This window comes from Narcine bancroftii, chromosome 9, assembly GCF_036971445.1.
Source record: "Narcine bancroftii isolate sNarBan1 chromosome 9, sNarBan1.hap1, whole genome shotgun sequence".
In the NCBI taxonomy this organism is placed as follows: domain Eukaryota; kingdom Metazoa; phylum Chordata; class Chondrichthyes; order Torpediniformes; family Narcinidae; genus Narcine; species Narcine bancroftii.
In genome coordinates this window covers 47314845-47332023 of record NC_091477.1, presented here as the reverse complement: position 1 = coordinate 47332023, position 17179 = coordinate 47314845, and the positions used below count along the sequence as shown (strand labels likewise).

General features: G+C 42.9%; 1 protein-coding gene across 8 annotated transcripts in view; it reads right to left on the bottom strand.

The window, feature by feature from the left end:
- ebf1a (EBF transcription factor 1a) overlaps window positions 1–17179 on the bottom strand; it is a 570155-nt gene that overhangs the window by 296339 nt on the left and 256637 nt on the right. For 6 of the 8 annotated variants that reach the window (XM_069898995.1, XM_069899000.1, XM_069898994.1 and 3 more), the window contains exon 9: window positions 3302–3443. In XM_069898995.1, coding sequence (XP_069755096.1) covers window positions 3302–3443 — 142 coding nt within the window. The remainder of the gene's footprint in view (window positions 1–3301; window positions 3444–17179) is intronic. The other 2 variants (XM_069898996.1, XM_069898998.1) reach the window with 1 other exon arrangement.

Sequence of the window (17179 nt, the reverse complement as noted above, 5' to 3'; positions counted from 1 at the left end):
TATGGATCAATATTTATCTTTTAACCCACAACACACATTATCACTTATCTTAATAGACTTTGTGAGACCTTGTTGTGCATAAATTGGTCATATTTTTTAAAAACACACTTCCAAAGTATTTATAAAACATTTTTAAAGTATCCAGTTGGTTATTAAATAATATGGGGCCATCTGAAGTTTTGAAAGGACCCTCGTGAATATGTAATTTACTTCAATAACACGCGTAATGCTTGGCTCCATGGTTTTCTGGATATTTTGGTCTGCAAAGTATTTTGAAAGGTTGGGTCAATGATATATCAAAAGTTTACATCAATGGTACATTGATTAGTGGCATCTGCAGTATATTATGTGTTTAGAGTTGATATATTAGACCAGAAAAGTTAAGTGGTTGGGTCTTGGTCTATAAGATGGTTGAGACTGCAGTATGAACCCGTATTGAGTTAGAAGGTTGGGTCCATGCAGTACAGGATCATTTGGTTAACTTTATGGTGAATGGGTGGGCTTACTGTTTACTAAATATTAGGTTTGATACAATAATTGTGGTTTGAGTCCATAATAGTTAACTTTGGAATATGTGGAATGGTTGAGGCTGTACCAGATAGAATGGGGTTGAGAGAAAAAAATGCATCAGACATGATTGGAATAGCAGTGCAGACAAGATGAGCCAAATGGCCTAATTCTGCTCCAATGTCTTATGGATGACAGGGTCTTGCAATTGAATGGATACATCCAAGCAGATTATGAAGTTAAGTCAATACCATGTTAGATGATTAAGCCTTTTTCATCTTGTACAAATTACTACACCATTTTGAACAGTACTTTAAATGGTTGAATATGCAGTCTAGTTCGATTGTGTATTGATTGATAGGATCTTTATGCTTTTAGAAAGCTGGATCCACAGTATAGACAGAGAATGATTGGGTTTGCCATATATTGGTTGGTAAAGTCTAAATTATGTTGGCTTGTTGGATCTGCAATTAAGTGCCTGAAATAGTTGAGTTTATCATGTTTTGTATTGTAGGGTCTACATTCTGGCAGATGGTTGGATTGACAATGAGGTTCATACTACCTAGGATAGTTGCATGCATAATACATTGAACTCTTGGTGTCTTCTCAATCTGAATATTTGGGTCAACTTCATCTGGAAAAGATCAGCTCTCATACTTTTATTAGCTGGCTTGTTAGTAGCAGTGTGCACAATAAAGTAGCTCACAAGTTTGTCTCCTGCCTTAGAATGATTAAGCAATTCCAGCCAGTGTAGCAGTTAAGCAATGACAATGTTTGGAGAGAAAATAGATGGGTGACTTTCAACCTGAATGGCCTGTCAGCAAAGAAACTAGAGCAGGGGAGGGCAACCTATAGACCACGGTCCAAATTTATCCAGCCCGCAACCCAATGCAAAAGTACCATGTGCACAAGTTCAGTTATGCGCTGCATAACATCCGTTCAGACAACGTCCAACTGCATATTCGTCCATGGTCCCATAAGTTATAATAGATTTCAGGAATCCCAATTGGAGAACAGAATGAAGCGGATAGTGAACACAATACGTGAATCGCATGTGTCTTGTACCCCTTTTACATAGCACTTTAAAGCTGTGCAAAAGCATCGTAGGTGGATTGGGGGAGCATCTAAACTTACCCAGCTTTGATCCGTCAAGGTAGGTAGTATCAGAGGTGAAGCATATGTTGCAGGACAGTCTAAAAGGGCAAGCTATGTTGCCATGTTGCCTGTGCTACACATCCCACCTCTTTTGCTTTGGTAAGCCAGTTTGCTGTAGAAAAGGACTCAACAACCCAGCTTTTCTTCTGTACTGTGTGAACAAGCAAGCCAGCTTCCAGAGATGGGTTGCGTATACAGCAATAACACAGCTTTTCAGTGTTAAAAGGCTTTGTATACAAAGTGTTGTACTGCCAGATATATAAACACCTATGTACTGGCTGATTTACTGTACTTCCTATCATTATTTGAATGTGAACTTTCCCTACTTACAAATAAAATGTTTTCTGCTCCATTTGACTTCTTCAAAAAATATTTTCTTCCATATGGGAAATATAAAAACTTGGTGGAGCACACAAAAAACATAGTGTCACTGTTTGGCAGTACATACATGTGTGAGCAAATGTTCTCAAAAATGAAGTACACCAAGAGCCACTTGAGAACTTGTCTGCGTGGGTTTTCCCCAGGGACTCCAAATTCCTCCCACCATTTGAAACATGCCAGGCATTGTAGGCTAATTGGGGGGCACAGACTTGTGGGCTGAAATGGCCCACAATATAGGATGACTGTTTTTACGGAAAGAGCCAACACCTGTAATGAGAGATGTACAGTTGTAGGGTGATAAATCATCATGAAAAGATTGGACAAGGTGAGGAGTGCCTTCTGTGTTAGGATTGAATGAGCTATTTGATAGTACAGAAGTATTTTGCAGCATTCAGTGTTGATGCAGCTCTCTGTGAGTGCGCCATTAACAAATGGTCACCCCAAGCAGAAAATAAGGGCAAGTGGCTTGGAACAAGGTGTCATAAATTCAGCAAATTAAGCATGTTGCAGCTTACTTCTGCAATATGATTCAATGGCTGATTGCAATGATTTTTCAACAAGCACACTGGTTTGGCAGCTGATCAAAACGAAAGCAGATCACTTGCCTTGTTAATGGTTCAGCATGAAGTCACTTCAAAGCAGCCATTCTTAATTTGATAAATTGAGATTAATTAATTTAAGGTTTTGTTTTAATTCACAAAATTATTACTAGAACTGAGAGATGATGTTTATCAAGAAAGACTGAAAGACTGAAGAGATCTCTTGTAAGCAGGGGACTGCAGGATGAGCTGACGAAGTCCATCAAAGGATCTGAGAGATGGTCGTAGAGAATCTGCTCCATTAATGATGTCCAAAGCTAAGAGTACTCATGTAATGCAACAAATCTAATATCAAAAGAAACTTCTGAACCTAAAGTTATGGTGATGCAGCACTTGGTACCCTGACAATAACTAATTTAGATACATTTAAGAAAAAGCCAGATACAACCAACTGAGAAAAAGGAATATAATGATAAATTGGCAGAGTTAGATGAAGTAGGGCTGAACGAGGATAAGACAGAGAACACTTGGACCAGAAGGAGCAGACAATTCTGCTAGAGTCAGCTGAGGAAATAGCTTCTTGTCTTAACCAAAGACTATACATAACAAAAACTTCTCAAGAAAAGGGGCTTATGTTGTTATACAGAAGGTTCACAAGCATTCACATACCAGGGGGCAGGAAAACAAATAGCATTAATCAATGAAAGTGATATGCCTACCATGTTCCAGATAAGAGGGCGTACCTTCAGAGGGATCGAGCCTTCGAGCCCTCCGACCGTGTTTGGAGTTGTTGTGGACGAACATGTTGTCGGATACAGCCAGGACGTGGCCATCCACGTTCACTGTTGTGGAAACGACCACCTGTAGAGGGAAAGACAAGGGAATGTTGGATAGATGGCCTAACATCAGTATCCAAGGGTGCTCCACGACCCCCCTTACCTGCTCTGGAGGTCAACTGGAAAACAGTACCAGCTGCTGGGTCAGGGAAAATGAAATAAGATAATAACAGTCAAAATAGATACTGGAAAGACTCCGAGTTGATGATTCATGGTGAAATCTCCAGACCTGAAGCGACATGTTAAACGGGAAAGTCTGCAGATTCTGGGTTGGATTGAAATGCACAAATGCGGAGGAGAATCTCAAAAGGTCAAGCAGCATCCTTAGGAAGTAAACAGTAACTAATGCATATACTTGATGAAGGGCTCAGGCCTGAAACATTGGTTATTCTTCACAAGGCAGCCGATATCATAAAGAACTCCCATCACCCTGATCACCATCTCTTCTTCCTCTTTCCTTTGATTAAAAGATATAGAAGCCTTCAGGTTTAGGAACAGTTTGTTTTCAACACGTATAAGGCTACCCTAATCCTAACCATAAACTACTCTGGGACCACCAAGTGATCTGTCTGTACTATTGAAAAGTCACTTATTTTGCATTAACTGCAAATATTTATTTTATCCATCCTTTTACATTTATTATCTCTTTTTTGTCTCTTGACACATTGAAATCATTTAACTTGTATTGTTGGTGTATCTTACATACCTGTTTGACTGCAGCAAGTATGAGTTTTGGTGCATCTGTACATTGTACTTCTGTATACAGCATGTTATATAAGGTAAAGGTTCACAGGCCATAGTCAAAGCGGTACATCGTTGGAGACACTACCTCACTGGCAGGCGCTTTACACTGCTGACCGACCAACACGTGGTCTCCTTCATGTTTAGCAATACCCAGCGAGGTTAGATCAAGAATGACAAAATCACCAGGTGGAGAATTGAGCTCTTTACCCTTAATTATTACATACTGTATCAGCCTGATAAACTCAACAACCCGCCAGATGCGCTCTCCAGGGGGTCTTCCGCCAACATACAACTGGACAGGCTGCAGAGACTCCACGAGGAGCTCTGTCATCCAGGGGTCACTAGATTTGCGCACTTTCTCAAAGCTAGCAACCTGCCCTACACAGTCGAGGAGATTCGCTCCATCACCCAAGCCTGCCCGGTGTGTGCTGAGTGCAAGCCCCACTTCTTCCGTCCAGAGAACACCCACGTCATCAAAGCCACCCGCCCCTTTGAGCGTCTCAGCGTGGACTTCAAGATGCCCCTACCGTCGACCGCTTCCCGTTCGCTGGGCCTTGCTCGGACATGACTGCCTCCTCAGTCATAGAGGCCCTGCACAGCATCTTCGCCCCAGTTACATCCACAGTGACAGGGGTCCTCGTTTATGAGCGCAGAACTGCGGCAGTACCTTCTGGAGCGTGGTATTGCTTCAAGCAGGACCACCAGCTATAATCCATGTGGTAATGGGCAAGTTGAAATAAAGAATGCCACAGTCAGGAAAGCGGTTACGTTTGCCCTCCGGCCCAAAGGTCTCCCCACCTCTCGCTGGCAGGATGTGCTCACTCCATCTGTTCCTTCCTATGGACCGCGACCAATGCCAACCCCCATTAAAGGATGTTCTCTTTCCCGAGGAAATCCGAATCGGGAATGACCAAACTGGCGTGGCTCACAGTTCCCGGTCCAGTCCTCTTATGACGCCATGTCTGGTACTCAAAGAGCGACCCCTTGGTTGACCGAGTGACTCTGCTCCATGCGAACCCGCATTATGCCTACGTTGAGTACCCGGACGGGCGGGAGGACACAGTTGGTAAGGGACCTAGCCCAAGCCGGATCAGGCACAGCAGTGCCTTTAACCCAACCTCCCCCTATTCCTTCTCCCCCAGGTCATGTGCTTGAACAGAGGGGCCAGCACCACCCCACCAGCTCAGGCCAGACTGTCAACAACGCCATTGGGGAATTGAGCGAAGCAGTGGCCACACTCTACGGGCCTGCCGGCGAAACGACTCCGGCGACCCCAATCCTGGCACTACGGTGGTCATGCAGTATAGCCCCTAACTTCCATCCACCCCGGGGTCAGTTCTCAAAGAAGGGGTGAATGTGATAGTACAGATTCTATCACCAATGAGTATATGTACATATGCACAGATGGTAGTGTAGGATGACTGTGATTGGCTGAGAGTGTAGCCACACCTACTGGTCATGTAATACTCCATTTAGAATGTAACATACATGAAATTCTTTAACTTTTATCTACCATTAGGCAGACAGAGAGTCGCCACTTTGTCCAGCACCCCTCACAGAAACCTACAGCCCCTTATGTTCCCTAGGCAGCCTCCCCTCCAAGTACTGCTTAGCTTCTGAGATCAGACAATCTTATGTGTATTCAGGCTATTAGGCTTCTATTCAGACTATTAGGCTTCTATCTCTTATCACTCCAGTAAGTAAATGGGGACTATTGCTAATCAAAGCAGGATCTATTACAAAGCTGAAGGCTCAAAATGAGCATTGCAGAAATCGCTCAGGCAGCGATAGGCAGAACTTTGCACAGTTCCTTGCAAAGCAAGTCTCAGGATGACTGATCAATGCTGGGATCCTCCTTATAGTACAGAAACAGGCAAGACATGAACAAGCATTTTCCCACTATGTCTAGATGCACATGACAAAAACAATTCAAATTCAATTTCAATTCAGCTCAGAACAGGTTGATGGGCCAAATGGCCTTCTCATATTCTGAGATGCCTGTGAGAGAGCTTGGTGTTCTGCTTTGAACGTGAGACTGAATCAGAGTATGGAAGGTTGTGTAATAAACATGGATCCATGATTGTACACCACTGGCAGCTTCAAGTGAACCAGGAATGCAAGGAGAATGTGGGGCGATTTCAGGCCGGTGGCACAATGAAACTGCGGTGAATTTCAATGGAGCGGAACAGGGAGGCAACTGTGCTCAGCTCATTCACCGCACATGAAGCTGCAGATCCACGTTTATTGGGTAAGCCTCATCAATTTAGTTTCAAATTCATCTGCTTTGTGTGAGACTTTGGCCAATAAGGCAACATTTTGGGTCAGTGCGAGAGAGGTCAAAGTACATCAGGGGCACAATGAGAAAAACTGACTGAAGAGTCAGTGTGTTGACAGTGCCAGACTTCATCTATGATTTCCCACACCCTGTGATCCTCCATCAACACTCAACTTTTCAAGATTCAACATTTCTTTATTGTCAGAACACGTAATACTGTTTTGGACAAAATTGCCTTCTGCCTGCCATAAGGCATACTATTAGTGTCACTCAGTGCCCCTTAAAGTAAGAGAGAAAGAGAAGTAAAAGAGAGTCCCTTCAGAGCCGTTGAACATCCATGGATTCACCTCCAGAACTCCCGCAGTCTCCACTGCTGCATAGACTCCTACTCGATCCATCGACAACCCGAGCTCTTGATCCAAACCTGTGATACAATCAGGAAGCCTTCAGCTCCAGACTCCCTTGAAAAGCCCCTCTTTCCCTTAGGGCCTTCTAAAAATTCTGGTTCCCATGAGCCTGTCTCCAGCAGCCCACACCCTGTTCGGATCCCTCCGACCACAAGTCGCCCACAGTCTGAGTGGGCCCCTCAGCCACTGAGCCCCCTCCCCCCTCCCCCACTGGTCCACCACTGAGGTCACTGACCTGTAGGATCATCTAGTCTGCTTCCCCTTCTCAAGGGGAAGGTGTTCTCCCCATTTCTAATGCCCTGTGATGGTCTGCTACTCCCCAGAGGTACAGGCACTGCCATCTTAGGCACAATCCCGCAGGGCCATTTAAAGTCTGCGTGGAGCCACCGGAATTAGCACTGGGTGGCAGAACCTTTCAGAGCAGTGCTGTGTTTCTGCTTATACCCTCCTGGGTCCACACCAGTAGCAGCACTGCCATTACAGCAGGTCCAGCAGAGTGAACATTTGCTCTGTACAGTCAAAATAGAGATGGTTCATTAACCTATCACTAGAACACAATCAGAATTTTTCAAATCAAGTGTGTTGAAAGTAAACTCAGCGATCTTCCTTTCACAAGATCTGTCATATTTCACTATCAAGCTTTGTGCTTTTCTCCTTTTATTCCAAGTCCTAATGGGCAATAGAATGTTGTGCTTCTCACCAAACTTACTTCATTAACAAGTTAAACAAGTAAAATCTGCAGATGCTGAGTTTGAGTGCAATACATAATGTGCTGGAGAAACTCAGCAGCTCACACAGCATTCAGAGGAAGAAAAGGGTAACTCAGCTCTTTTCCCTTCTATCCTCCCGCCTTTTAACTCTGACCTGTAGCCTCTGCTCCTCCCGCCACTTTCTTCCTCCCGCCTCCACCTCCTCTCTCTCCCACCTTTATATTCAGTACATCTACCTGCTTTTTCCTTTCCTGATTAAGGGTCCAAGCCCTTTTACTTGCACTCAACCTCAGCATCTGTAGATTTATTTGTTTAACTTTTGTGTATTGCATTGTTACTTCATTTACAAATTGTTGAAGCAGTGGGGGGGGGGGAACTAGTTAGTTGTAAATTTCCTACTCACTGCTGCATGTACTGTGTGGAACTCCAGTCAAAAAGTAGCATCTCCGTAGACTGCTGAGTTGAAGTGAATTACTAGCACCCTGTGTCGCTAGATCTCTGTGGCCCAATCAGCTTCCTGCTGATTTTCAGATCCATCTGCCTGAGTCACCTGACTGCAATGGCCAGGTGCAGGCTTCAAATAAAATCCCTATTGAAGTCTGCAACAAAGCATTGTCCAGAGCAAGGATTCACAGTCTGAGGCAGAAGCTATATATGTGTAGAGCACGTCGAAAGAATAAAAGGCTTGTTGATCCAAACCAAAGCTTTTATTAACTAGAAGACTGGAGTGTATCACATGTAGGTCGACCAGTCCAGAATGACCAGGTCTGGCTAGGAGCAACCCTTTAAGACCTGCCAGTAGGTGTGGCTATGCTCTCAGCCAATCAGAGTCATCCTACACTACCATCTGTACATATTGGTGATAGAATCTGTACTATCATATTATGACTGAAATGAAGAGAAACCTTTTCACTCAAAGAGTTGCGAACTTGTAGAACTCCTTGCCACAAAAGGATTTTGAGGCCAGTTTATTATATTCAAAAGGGAGTTGGGTATGACCCTATTGGCTAAAGGGATATAGAGAGACGCAGGTATACGGGACTGATATGGTACAATCAGCCGTTTGAGGAATGAATGCCCATCTCTGATCCCGTTTTTTGTGTTTCTATGTGAAGAAAAATTGAAATTTAATAAACATCAGAAAAGCTCGTTTGACCTTCTAATAGTTATTCTTATGGTGAATTACTGCTCCTTTGAATGCTCCTTGCCAATAGGAAAAGATTCATTTTTCCAAATACAACCTGTGGGATCCTTCTCATTATGAGAGATTGTTATGGACATAAAGTCAGAGACATTTCACAGAAAAAGGCTATTCAGCCCATTGACTCCACACTGACCTATTGATGCTGATCCTATCTTAATCCCATTTTTCTTGAAGCGTTTTAGCTCAAAATGTTAACCATTTTTATTTTTCCACGGCGGCTGCTTGACCCACTGGGTTTGTCGAGCAGATTGTGTTTAGATAATGATAATGAGTTTATTGACATATACATGTGTACCAAAATTCTTACTTGCTGCAACCAAACAGGGACTTTGCTTAAAAAAAATGCATTAAATTATCCCGCAATAGAAAGAGATGGTAAAAACAAAAGATTAATATTCATAGATACAGTTAGTGCAGGATAAAAAGTGGTGTTTTCACAGTGCACCCAAGTTTTTTTTGTGGTGCTGGAGTAGTTTATGGTTAGAATAGTACAGGGAGGTTCAAGAGCCTGAATGCCATAAGAGAATAACAATTCTTCAACCTAGAGGATACAGTATGTGCGATTTCTGTTCATCAATTTAAAGGGGGCTAAATCAGAACAGGAAACAGAAAATAATCTGCGGGACAAACTTAGCGGGTCGAGCAGCATCTCAGAATGGTTGTCATTTTAGGTCAGAAGTTTTCATCAAGACTGAGTCAACGAGGGAGTCACGTGATGGAGTAGTGGCCGGACGGTGAACTCCAGCCCTCTCCAGAAAAGTCGGGAAAGACAAAGGAAAACACAAAGGCACAGAAATAAAAGTTACAGAAAAGTGAGTATAAAGGTGGAAAGAAGATGGCGACAAAAAAAGAAAAATCGAAAGCGACGGTAAGAAGAGAGGAAGAGAAGACAAAGGAGGAAAAAGGTGAAGGCCTTACCTGTCCGAAGAGGCCCACTGCGGAGAGAGAAACCCGCTCCATCAGGTCAGTAAATAATGGACTACAAAAATGGCTCGCAGAGCCGAGTAAAAGTGCGCAACCGCGCATGCGCGATACTTCGCGCATGCGCGATGCGAATGGAAAAGAACACACCGACGGGAGGGGGGACCAGCTGGGGAGTCGATCTCCACAGCCGGCAACGACAGCTGCAGAACACCTGCAGCAAGAAGAGACCACAGAAGACAATAGAAACAAGAAAGAAGAGGAGGAAAGGGCACCAAAGAAACAGCAGATGGCCAACCCAGAGGAAGAAGAAGAGGAAGAGTACAGGGAAATAGAAGAAGAAAAGAAAGGCAAGGTAAAGGATATACTTGCTCTTATTAAAGGATACATGGAGTCATTTAAAGAATGGCAAACACAGGAATTTAAGGATTTAAGAAAAAGAATAAACAACACAGAAGAGAAAATAAATAAAATGGAGATGACCTTAACAGAAATGGGAAAGAAAATGGACAAGATGGAAGAGCGGGCAGTAGCAGCAGAAATGGAGGTAGAAGACTTAAAAAAGAAATTGGAGAAATCTAATAAAAAAACTAAAGAGACACAAGAACTACTAGCTCAAAAAATAGATACAATGGAAAACCATAACAGAAGAAATAACATAAAGATAGTGGGCCTTAAGGAAGATGAAGAAGGCAAGAATATGAGGGAGTTTATAAAAGAGTGGATCCCTAAGACCCTAGGATGTCCAGAACTACAGCAAGAAATGGAAATAGAAAGGGCACATAGAGTATTGGCCTCTAAACCACAACCACAACAAAAACCAAGATCTATTGTAGTAAAATTCCTAAGATATACTACAAGAGAAAAGGTACTGGAGAAGACAATGGAAAAAGTAAGAGAGGGCAACAAACCACTGGAGTATAAAGGGCAAAAAATCTTCATTTATCCAGATGTAAGTTTTGAACTCCTAAAGAAGAGAAAAGAGTTCAATACAGCAAAGGCGATTTTATGGAAGAAAGGGTATAAATTTATACTAAAGCATCCAGCGGTATTGAAAATATTTATTCCAGGACAACAAAACAGACTATTCTCGGATCCAGAAGAAGCACGAAAATTTGCAGAACAATTACAAAAATAGACTGAGGGAGGAAGACGGGTAATGAGAGTAAAAATGATCACGATTGATATGTATGTGGGTAAAGACAAAAATAGACTGAGGGATGAAGACGGGTAATGAGAGTAAAAATGATCACGATTGATATGTATGCGGGTAAAGAGGTATAAGAGTGAATAGAGACAATGAGCATACATGAATGTATCTGTACTTAGAGGAAAATATAGATAGTATAGACAAGAATTAATAAGGGAAGGTAATGGAATAGAGAGAATAAAGAGGGAATTAAAAGAGTGACCTTTGTGACATATGAAAAGTGAAATCTTTTCTGGGGGAGGCGGGGTGGGGGGAAATAGCGGTCACTGCAAAATCAGTTGACGCTTGCGAGTGGATTCGCAAATCCAAATGGAGAGGGGAGATGTGGTTGTCCGACAAGGGATAAAGGACAACTCAGGAGGTGAAGGGGAGATTGGGGATAAATAAGATAGAAATAGGAGAATAAGGAAAATGTTGGATGTTGTAGAAATTTTGTCTTATAAAGAGTTGAAAATAAGAAAACAGAAATGGAAAAGGAGGAAAGGTAATGATGGAAAAATGGAAAGAGAAGATAAACAAAATATAAAAGGGCTATATGTCTTTAAATATTAATGGAATACATAACCAAATTAAAAAGGAAGAAAATACTAAATTTAAATGAATAAATGTATTCCATTAGAAAAAATAACATATAGGTTAAGAAATAATATTGAAATATTCGAACAAGTATAGGAGTCTTACATTAAATACAATAGCGAAAACCTACCGGGGACAAACATTACCTAAGTTGATGGAAGGAGAAGGAAAGAAAAGAATGGACTCAGTAGAATTTCTGGTGTAATTTTGTTGAATGACAACATTGTCTGACTGGCTTAATGCAACCTAGATTGTATACCTAAAGTGGATGAGAGGGGGGGGTGGGGGGGGTGGCTTGGGAGGAGGGTGGGGGGAGAAAAAGTCACTGTATATGTGTGAAAAAGAAATAGTGTATATCATGGCTAATGTGATTTATGGTGTGAAAAATAAAAAAATTTAAAAAAAAAGACTTAGTCAACCATTCTTTTCCCCACTGATGCTACTCAACCCACTGACTTTCTCCAGCAGATGTTTTTGCCCCTGATTCCAGCATCTCCAGAAGAGGAAACGATGAACTTCAATGATGCTGAGAGTGTCAAACCCGTGGGCTGACTCCAATTGCCCTCCAATAGAGTGAGCAGGTTAAAAGTACATCTCTTCAAATTCATCAAATGTAGAAAGGGTTCATACAGCCCATCACCCAAGGCTAGTTCTTGGATAGATCTATCCAATTTCTCCACCACCATTCCAAATTGTATTTCCTTTCATTCTTTGAGAGGTATTATTCAATTTTCGTTTGCTACCTCTTCAGACTCCAAAGTCACTTGCATCAATTAATATATTGGTTCTCCTCACTGAGGAACATTGCATGGGTCGAAAAGGCTCACAATTCCAATGCTACTTGCTGTGGCTTTGTGGGTCTTTCAGCAGACAATGATGTGTCCAGAAGTGTTCCCAATGAATTATACACTCGGGTGTGATTAGAGAAATCATTTGAGGTTCTGCTTGCAACTTCCCTATAAACAAATATCCTAACAGCCAAGTTAATTGCTGGTGAATCTCCCAACTCAGGAGCTGACATCTGAAAGTGCAATAAAAGAGGTGCTATTTAATCTATCCATTATGCAGGCTAATTGACTCAATTCACAAGTATATTCCCTTTTTCATTATCGGACCTTGTCAGCCCTTTCGCTAGCTGTTGTAGAAATGGCCTCGACATTTGTGATTGATCAGTGATAGACTGACAGTCAGATTAATTTAATTAAAATCACCTCACTTGAGAAATGAAAGACAAAAAGCAGTGCTAATAGATTTGCTCTCACAATAAATGGCTCTCAAGGACCATTTACAGAGCCATGCCCAACTTATTTTGCTTGAAATTCCCAAGTCATTTCCAGGCTCTTGTTTTAATTGCATCGAGATTTACAAAGATCTTCAGGTTCATAATTAGCAGATACCCCCCCTCCGGGCCTCAGAGAAGCCAAGTCATTTCAAACTGCCCCCCCCCCCACAAACTCATATTCCACCTTAAGCAATCCTTATGCTATAGGTGTTCTGTGATTAGTAAGGAATTGCTTAAGGTGGTATGTGAGTGGAAAGAAAAAGTTTAAAAACCATTGTTTTAATCGTACTCATTAAGTGGAAAGTTTCATAACTCCAAAGAAAATGAAAATTTTTTTCAAGCAAAATATTTCAGTAACAATTGAGTCTAGAGCATTGGTTCTCAACTTCCCTTCCCACCCACAGACCACCTTAAGCAATCCCTTACTAATCACAGTGCACTTATGACATAGGGATTGCTTAAGGTGGAATGTGAGCTTAGTTTGAAAACCTTTGCTTAGAGAATCACCCCACACTTCCAGGTGTCAACTGAAGCCTTCCCTCTCTTTGCCAGCAACAAGTTTAAGGTTAAGGAACATTTTGTGCCCAAGGACAGTTGGTCAAATGGAGAGAGAGAAATCGGAACAGCTAAGGAGATGGAGGATATCCTTGGGGAAACAGTATTAAAATGAGCAAGATCAGATGCACTTCAGCCTGTTGCTTTGCAGACACCCTTTACAAATACTCAGGCTTTTGATGAAGGTAAATCAAGGCTCATTTCCTCTTGGAACTGCCATTTCATCTTCACTGTTAGTGAAGGGAATGAGGCCATTTCTGCCCATGGATGCTGTCTGACCCACAGAATCTCTCTTCCAGCATCTCATTGTTTGCCTTTCGTGTGTGCCGACTACAATGCAGAAAAGATATGATTGAGCTGACCTCACACTGTTTCACTTGATCATCTGTCCAATTTAGCCCATCTTGGCTCAGCATGAATCAGTGCAGTTGAAGGACCAATGATGGGGGAGGGAAACAAGTACCATACTCGATGCTCATGATGGTCAACAGTGAGTGATGTAATTCCCAGTCTGCTTCATGGAAAGCTGGACATAGGCATATCTAGGGTAACTTTCTCTCTCACTCGGATTTCATACTGGTGGATCTGTTGGGGCTGTTGAAGGGAGGATGGGGGTGGGGGGTGGAGAATATGGGGATGGAGGAGGGGTTGACGCTCCCAGGAGCGGATCTTTCAGAGAAGGGCAGACAAGTACGAGTGAATCAGTTGTAACACATTGTGCACCTGGTCTGTCCATCCCCGGGATGCAGTGTGCACTCTTCTTCCCCCTGTCCCTCTCTGTCACCCCCTCGCACCCTATCCCCTTCTCTCTCCCCCTCTCTCCCTACCTCATCTTTCCCCCCCCACCCCCGAGTGCTGGGTGATTGTTGCCTGGGATTAAATTCAAGCGAGGTGCAGTGCTCCCCACTCCCTTCTGGAATTAAACCCCATTCAGCACATCAGCACAGTGGGTCTCTTTTAAATCAGCTGCCTCATGGTTCTGTTCTGCGATATCATCGTTTCATCATGGAGTGTGCCCATAAAACGCACATGCCTTTAAAAGGAGCCCAAAACATGCAACTCACAAGCGCTCAGAATTTCCTGCAGACAATCTTCAAAACTAGACCAATTGTGCATGGAAATCGCCCAACTGCCAATTTCATTAGTGATTTTTTTTTAACAGTGGGCACAATTTCAGTGTTTACCATAGGCACAATTTTTCCAAGATATGTGATATAGGAAACTTTCCCACTTTGCATGTAATCTGCCAGGAGAATGCAACTTTACTGACATTGACACCTACCTGCATGTAATGCTGACTGACCACTTTGATTAAAGTTCCGACAACTTGTTTCAGAAACAGAATTACAGGGTTCCAAGGTCCATCCAGCTGCTCAATAAACCTTAGGGGGAGGGTGGTGCCATGAAGGTCTGTCGGAGTCTGAGGCAGTCTGGCCTGCATGACACTGACCCACAGCAACATGATGCTTCTGACAGAATCACAAAGCCTCAGTTAATGGCAAACAGAGCAAGGGCAATAAATGCTGACCTTGTCATCTCTCTCTTGAAAGCATTCACACGCAAAGAACTTTGGGGCTTTCAAAATGCAAACTGTTGCTTCTAATTGAGAGGGTGTGTGTGAGTGTGTGTGTGCATGCACGCATGCACTCATATTCACATGTGTATTCATCATGTAAGGCTTTCACTTGGGATGCCCTCCCTCTAATGAATAGTCTGTTCATACTCAATCACTGTTTAGATCACCAGATGGAGGTCCACCCAATAGGAGAAGGAGGTTGACCAATGTACATCGAATTGGTCACCAGTTCGAGTCAATGCCTTCAGGGAAGAAAGAAAGAACTTTGCAAAGGAAAACCAAATTAAAATCAGCCAGTGAAATATAGACAGTACCTCTGCACAATAACCCTCCTTAGTTCAAGGTGTAATGTGGCATTTGCCAGTTGAAAGGGGTTTGGGTTTGGGTGTTTAGTAGATCACACTCTTGCCAGCCAAAATCCATGTGTAAAAGCAGTTCTTCCCTTCAATCATTTCAAATGCTGTTCAGAAATGTGAACTGAAGAAGCCAGCTCATACCTCTTGTTATAGAAGTAATTGTTACCCATCAGTGGACACTTAAGAAGCACATTAACTGAGACAACAAAATATCTGTTTGTTTGACAGTTTATGTGTTACAGTACTGAGACCTGACGGAATATACTCTTGTTTTTAAGTTTGTTGAAGCTTTGACCACACTAACTTTGAAGCTTCAGCTAAACCATTCAATAAAGTCCAAGTGTTTGTTTGCTTATTTTTTTCATTTATGGAAGCCAGTCATTCTCCTTTATGCCAAACTCTAAGGTCATGCTAATTGTCACAGTACAAGTAATTAAGCAGTCACAGGTCGCATACTTGAAGACTCAACTACCATGGGTTTGTGCCAGCTCAACAGAAACACTTCATAGAGTCAACAGATCAGCAACCTTCCCTGATCCAACCAATCGCACAAGTGAAATGCTGACTGTGGAACCAAGATAACACTGAAAGTCATTACCAGATGAATATTAGCTTGAGTATTGAATGGAAGTATTTATTTTTGAGCCATCATACATATCACCCTGTGGACTCCCCAGTGGATCCTTGCCACGTCTGCCTGACAAAGTCTTGAACAAGACAGGAATTTCTTCACCATGAGACTAAGGGTCCACAGAAACAAAGGACCTATTGTGCACTACAAGCAACTTCCATGTTCGAACGACTTGAGTACAATCACAATCCCTGCCAAGTTTTAGTTTGAATGAGACTAACCTAAGCATGTTTCCAAGCCCAGTTTTCCTGGTATTCCAATTCAAACAACCCCTCTTTCTCTCCAGTAATTTGGCATTCCCCCCCCCCACCAACCCACCCCCCCTCCTTCTTCCCCAGTCCTTTCATAGACTCAAGCCTCTTTTAAACTGCAGCACCTGGGTAGCCCTCCTCGGACCCGGGTGCGATTAGTGGAGCAAAGGTGCTGGAAGCACCATTTGAATTGCAGGGGGACCTCCCCATTACATTGCCAACCCGATGATTTAAGGGGGATCCCACCCCCTCAATGATGCGCAACATACTCACCGGAAGTACCGCCGGATGTTCGGATGCTGGCTGCCCGGGGTCGCACGCACGCAAGTGCTGACATCACCGGAAGAAGCGGGTCAGCCATTTTTGTTTTCAAATCACCTGTGGACGCGACCTAGGTAAGTTTAACTGGGTTCCCTGACTACCTCTCACGTAGGTCAGGAGCCTGGTTGGATTCTGACAGGGTTGACCAGGTCAGATCCTTTCTAACTGCCACTTAACTGGGGCACCAACCGGGCAAATTGCACAGTTAACCCCATTTTACATGGCAGTTTGAAAGGGCCTTCACAGTTTTATCTTTCACCAGCTGCAATTCAGTATCTCAATGTGTTGCTCCAAAGTATCCCACCCATATCACCACTGCCCCCACCCCTCCCTTTACCCATCATTTGCCTTCAGCTCCCAACACCTTCCCCACCTCTCAACCTTTCCTTCTCTGCCCCTTAAAATTGAATCTGTGACCAGCCATTGAGACACCAGTCTTCAAATCCCCTTCACTGTATGAATACCTACAAGTGTATAAAATAAGGAGCAAGATCACATCATTCTGTTCCTCTGGCATAACTTAATAAGACCAGGCAGAAACCCAAAATCTGGGGATGCTGGAACCTTAAGATAACAAAGAATTGCTGGAGGCACCCGGCAGGACAGGCAGAAACCTTGGATGGAAAAATTTAGTCATCATATCGGGTAAGAACCCCATATCAAGACTTTAATGAAGGCCCCTGATTCAAAACATTGACTGAACATTTCTACCCATGAATGCTGCCTGACCCATTGAGTTCCT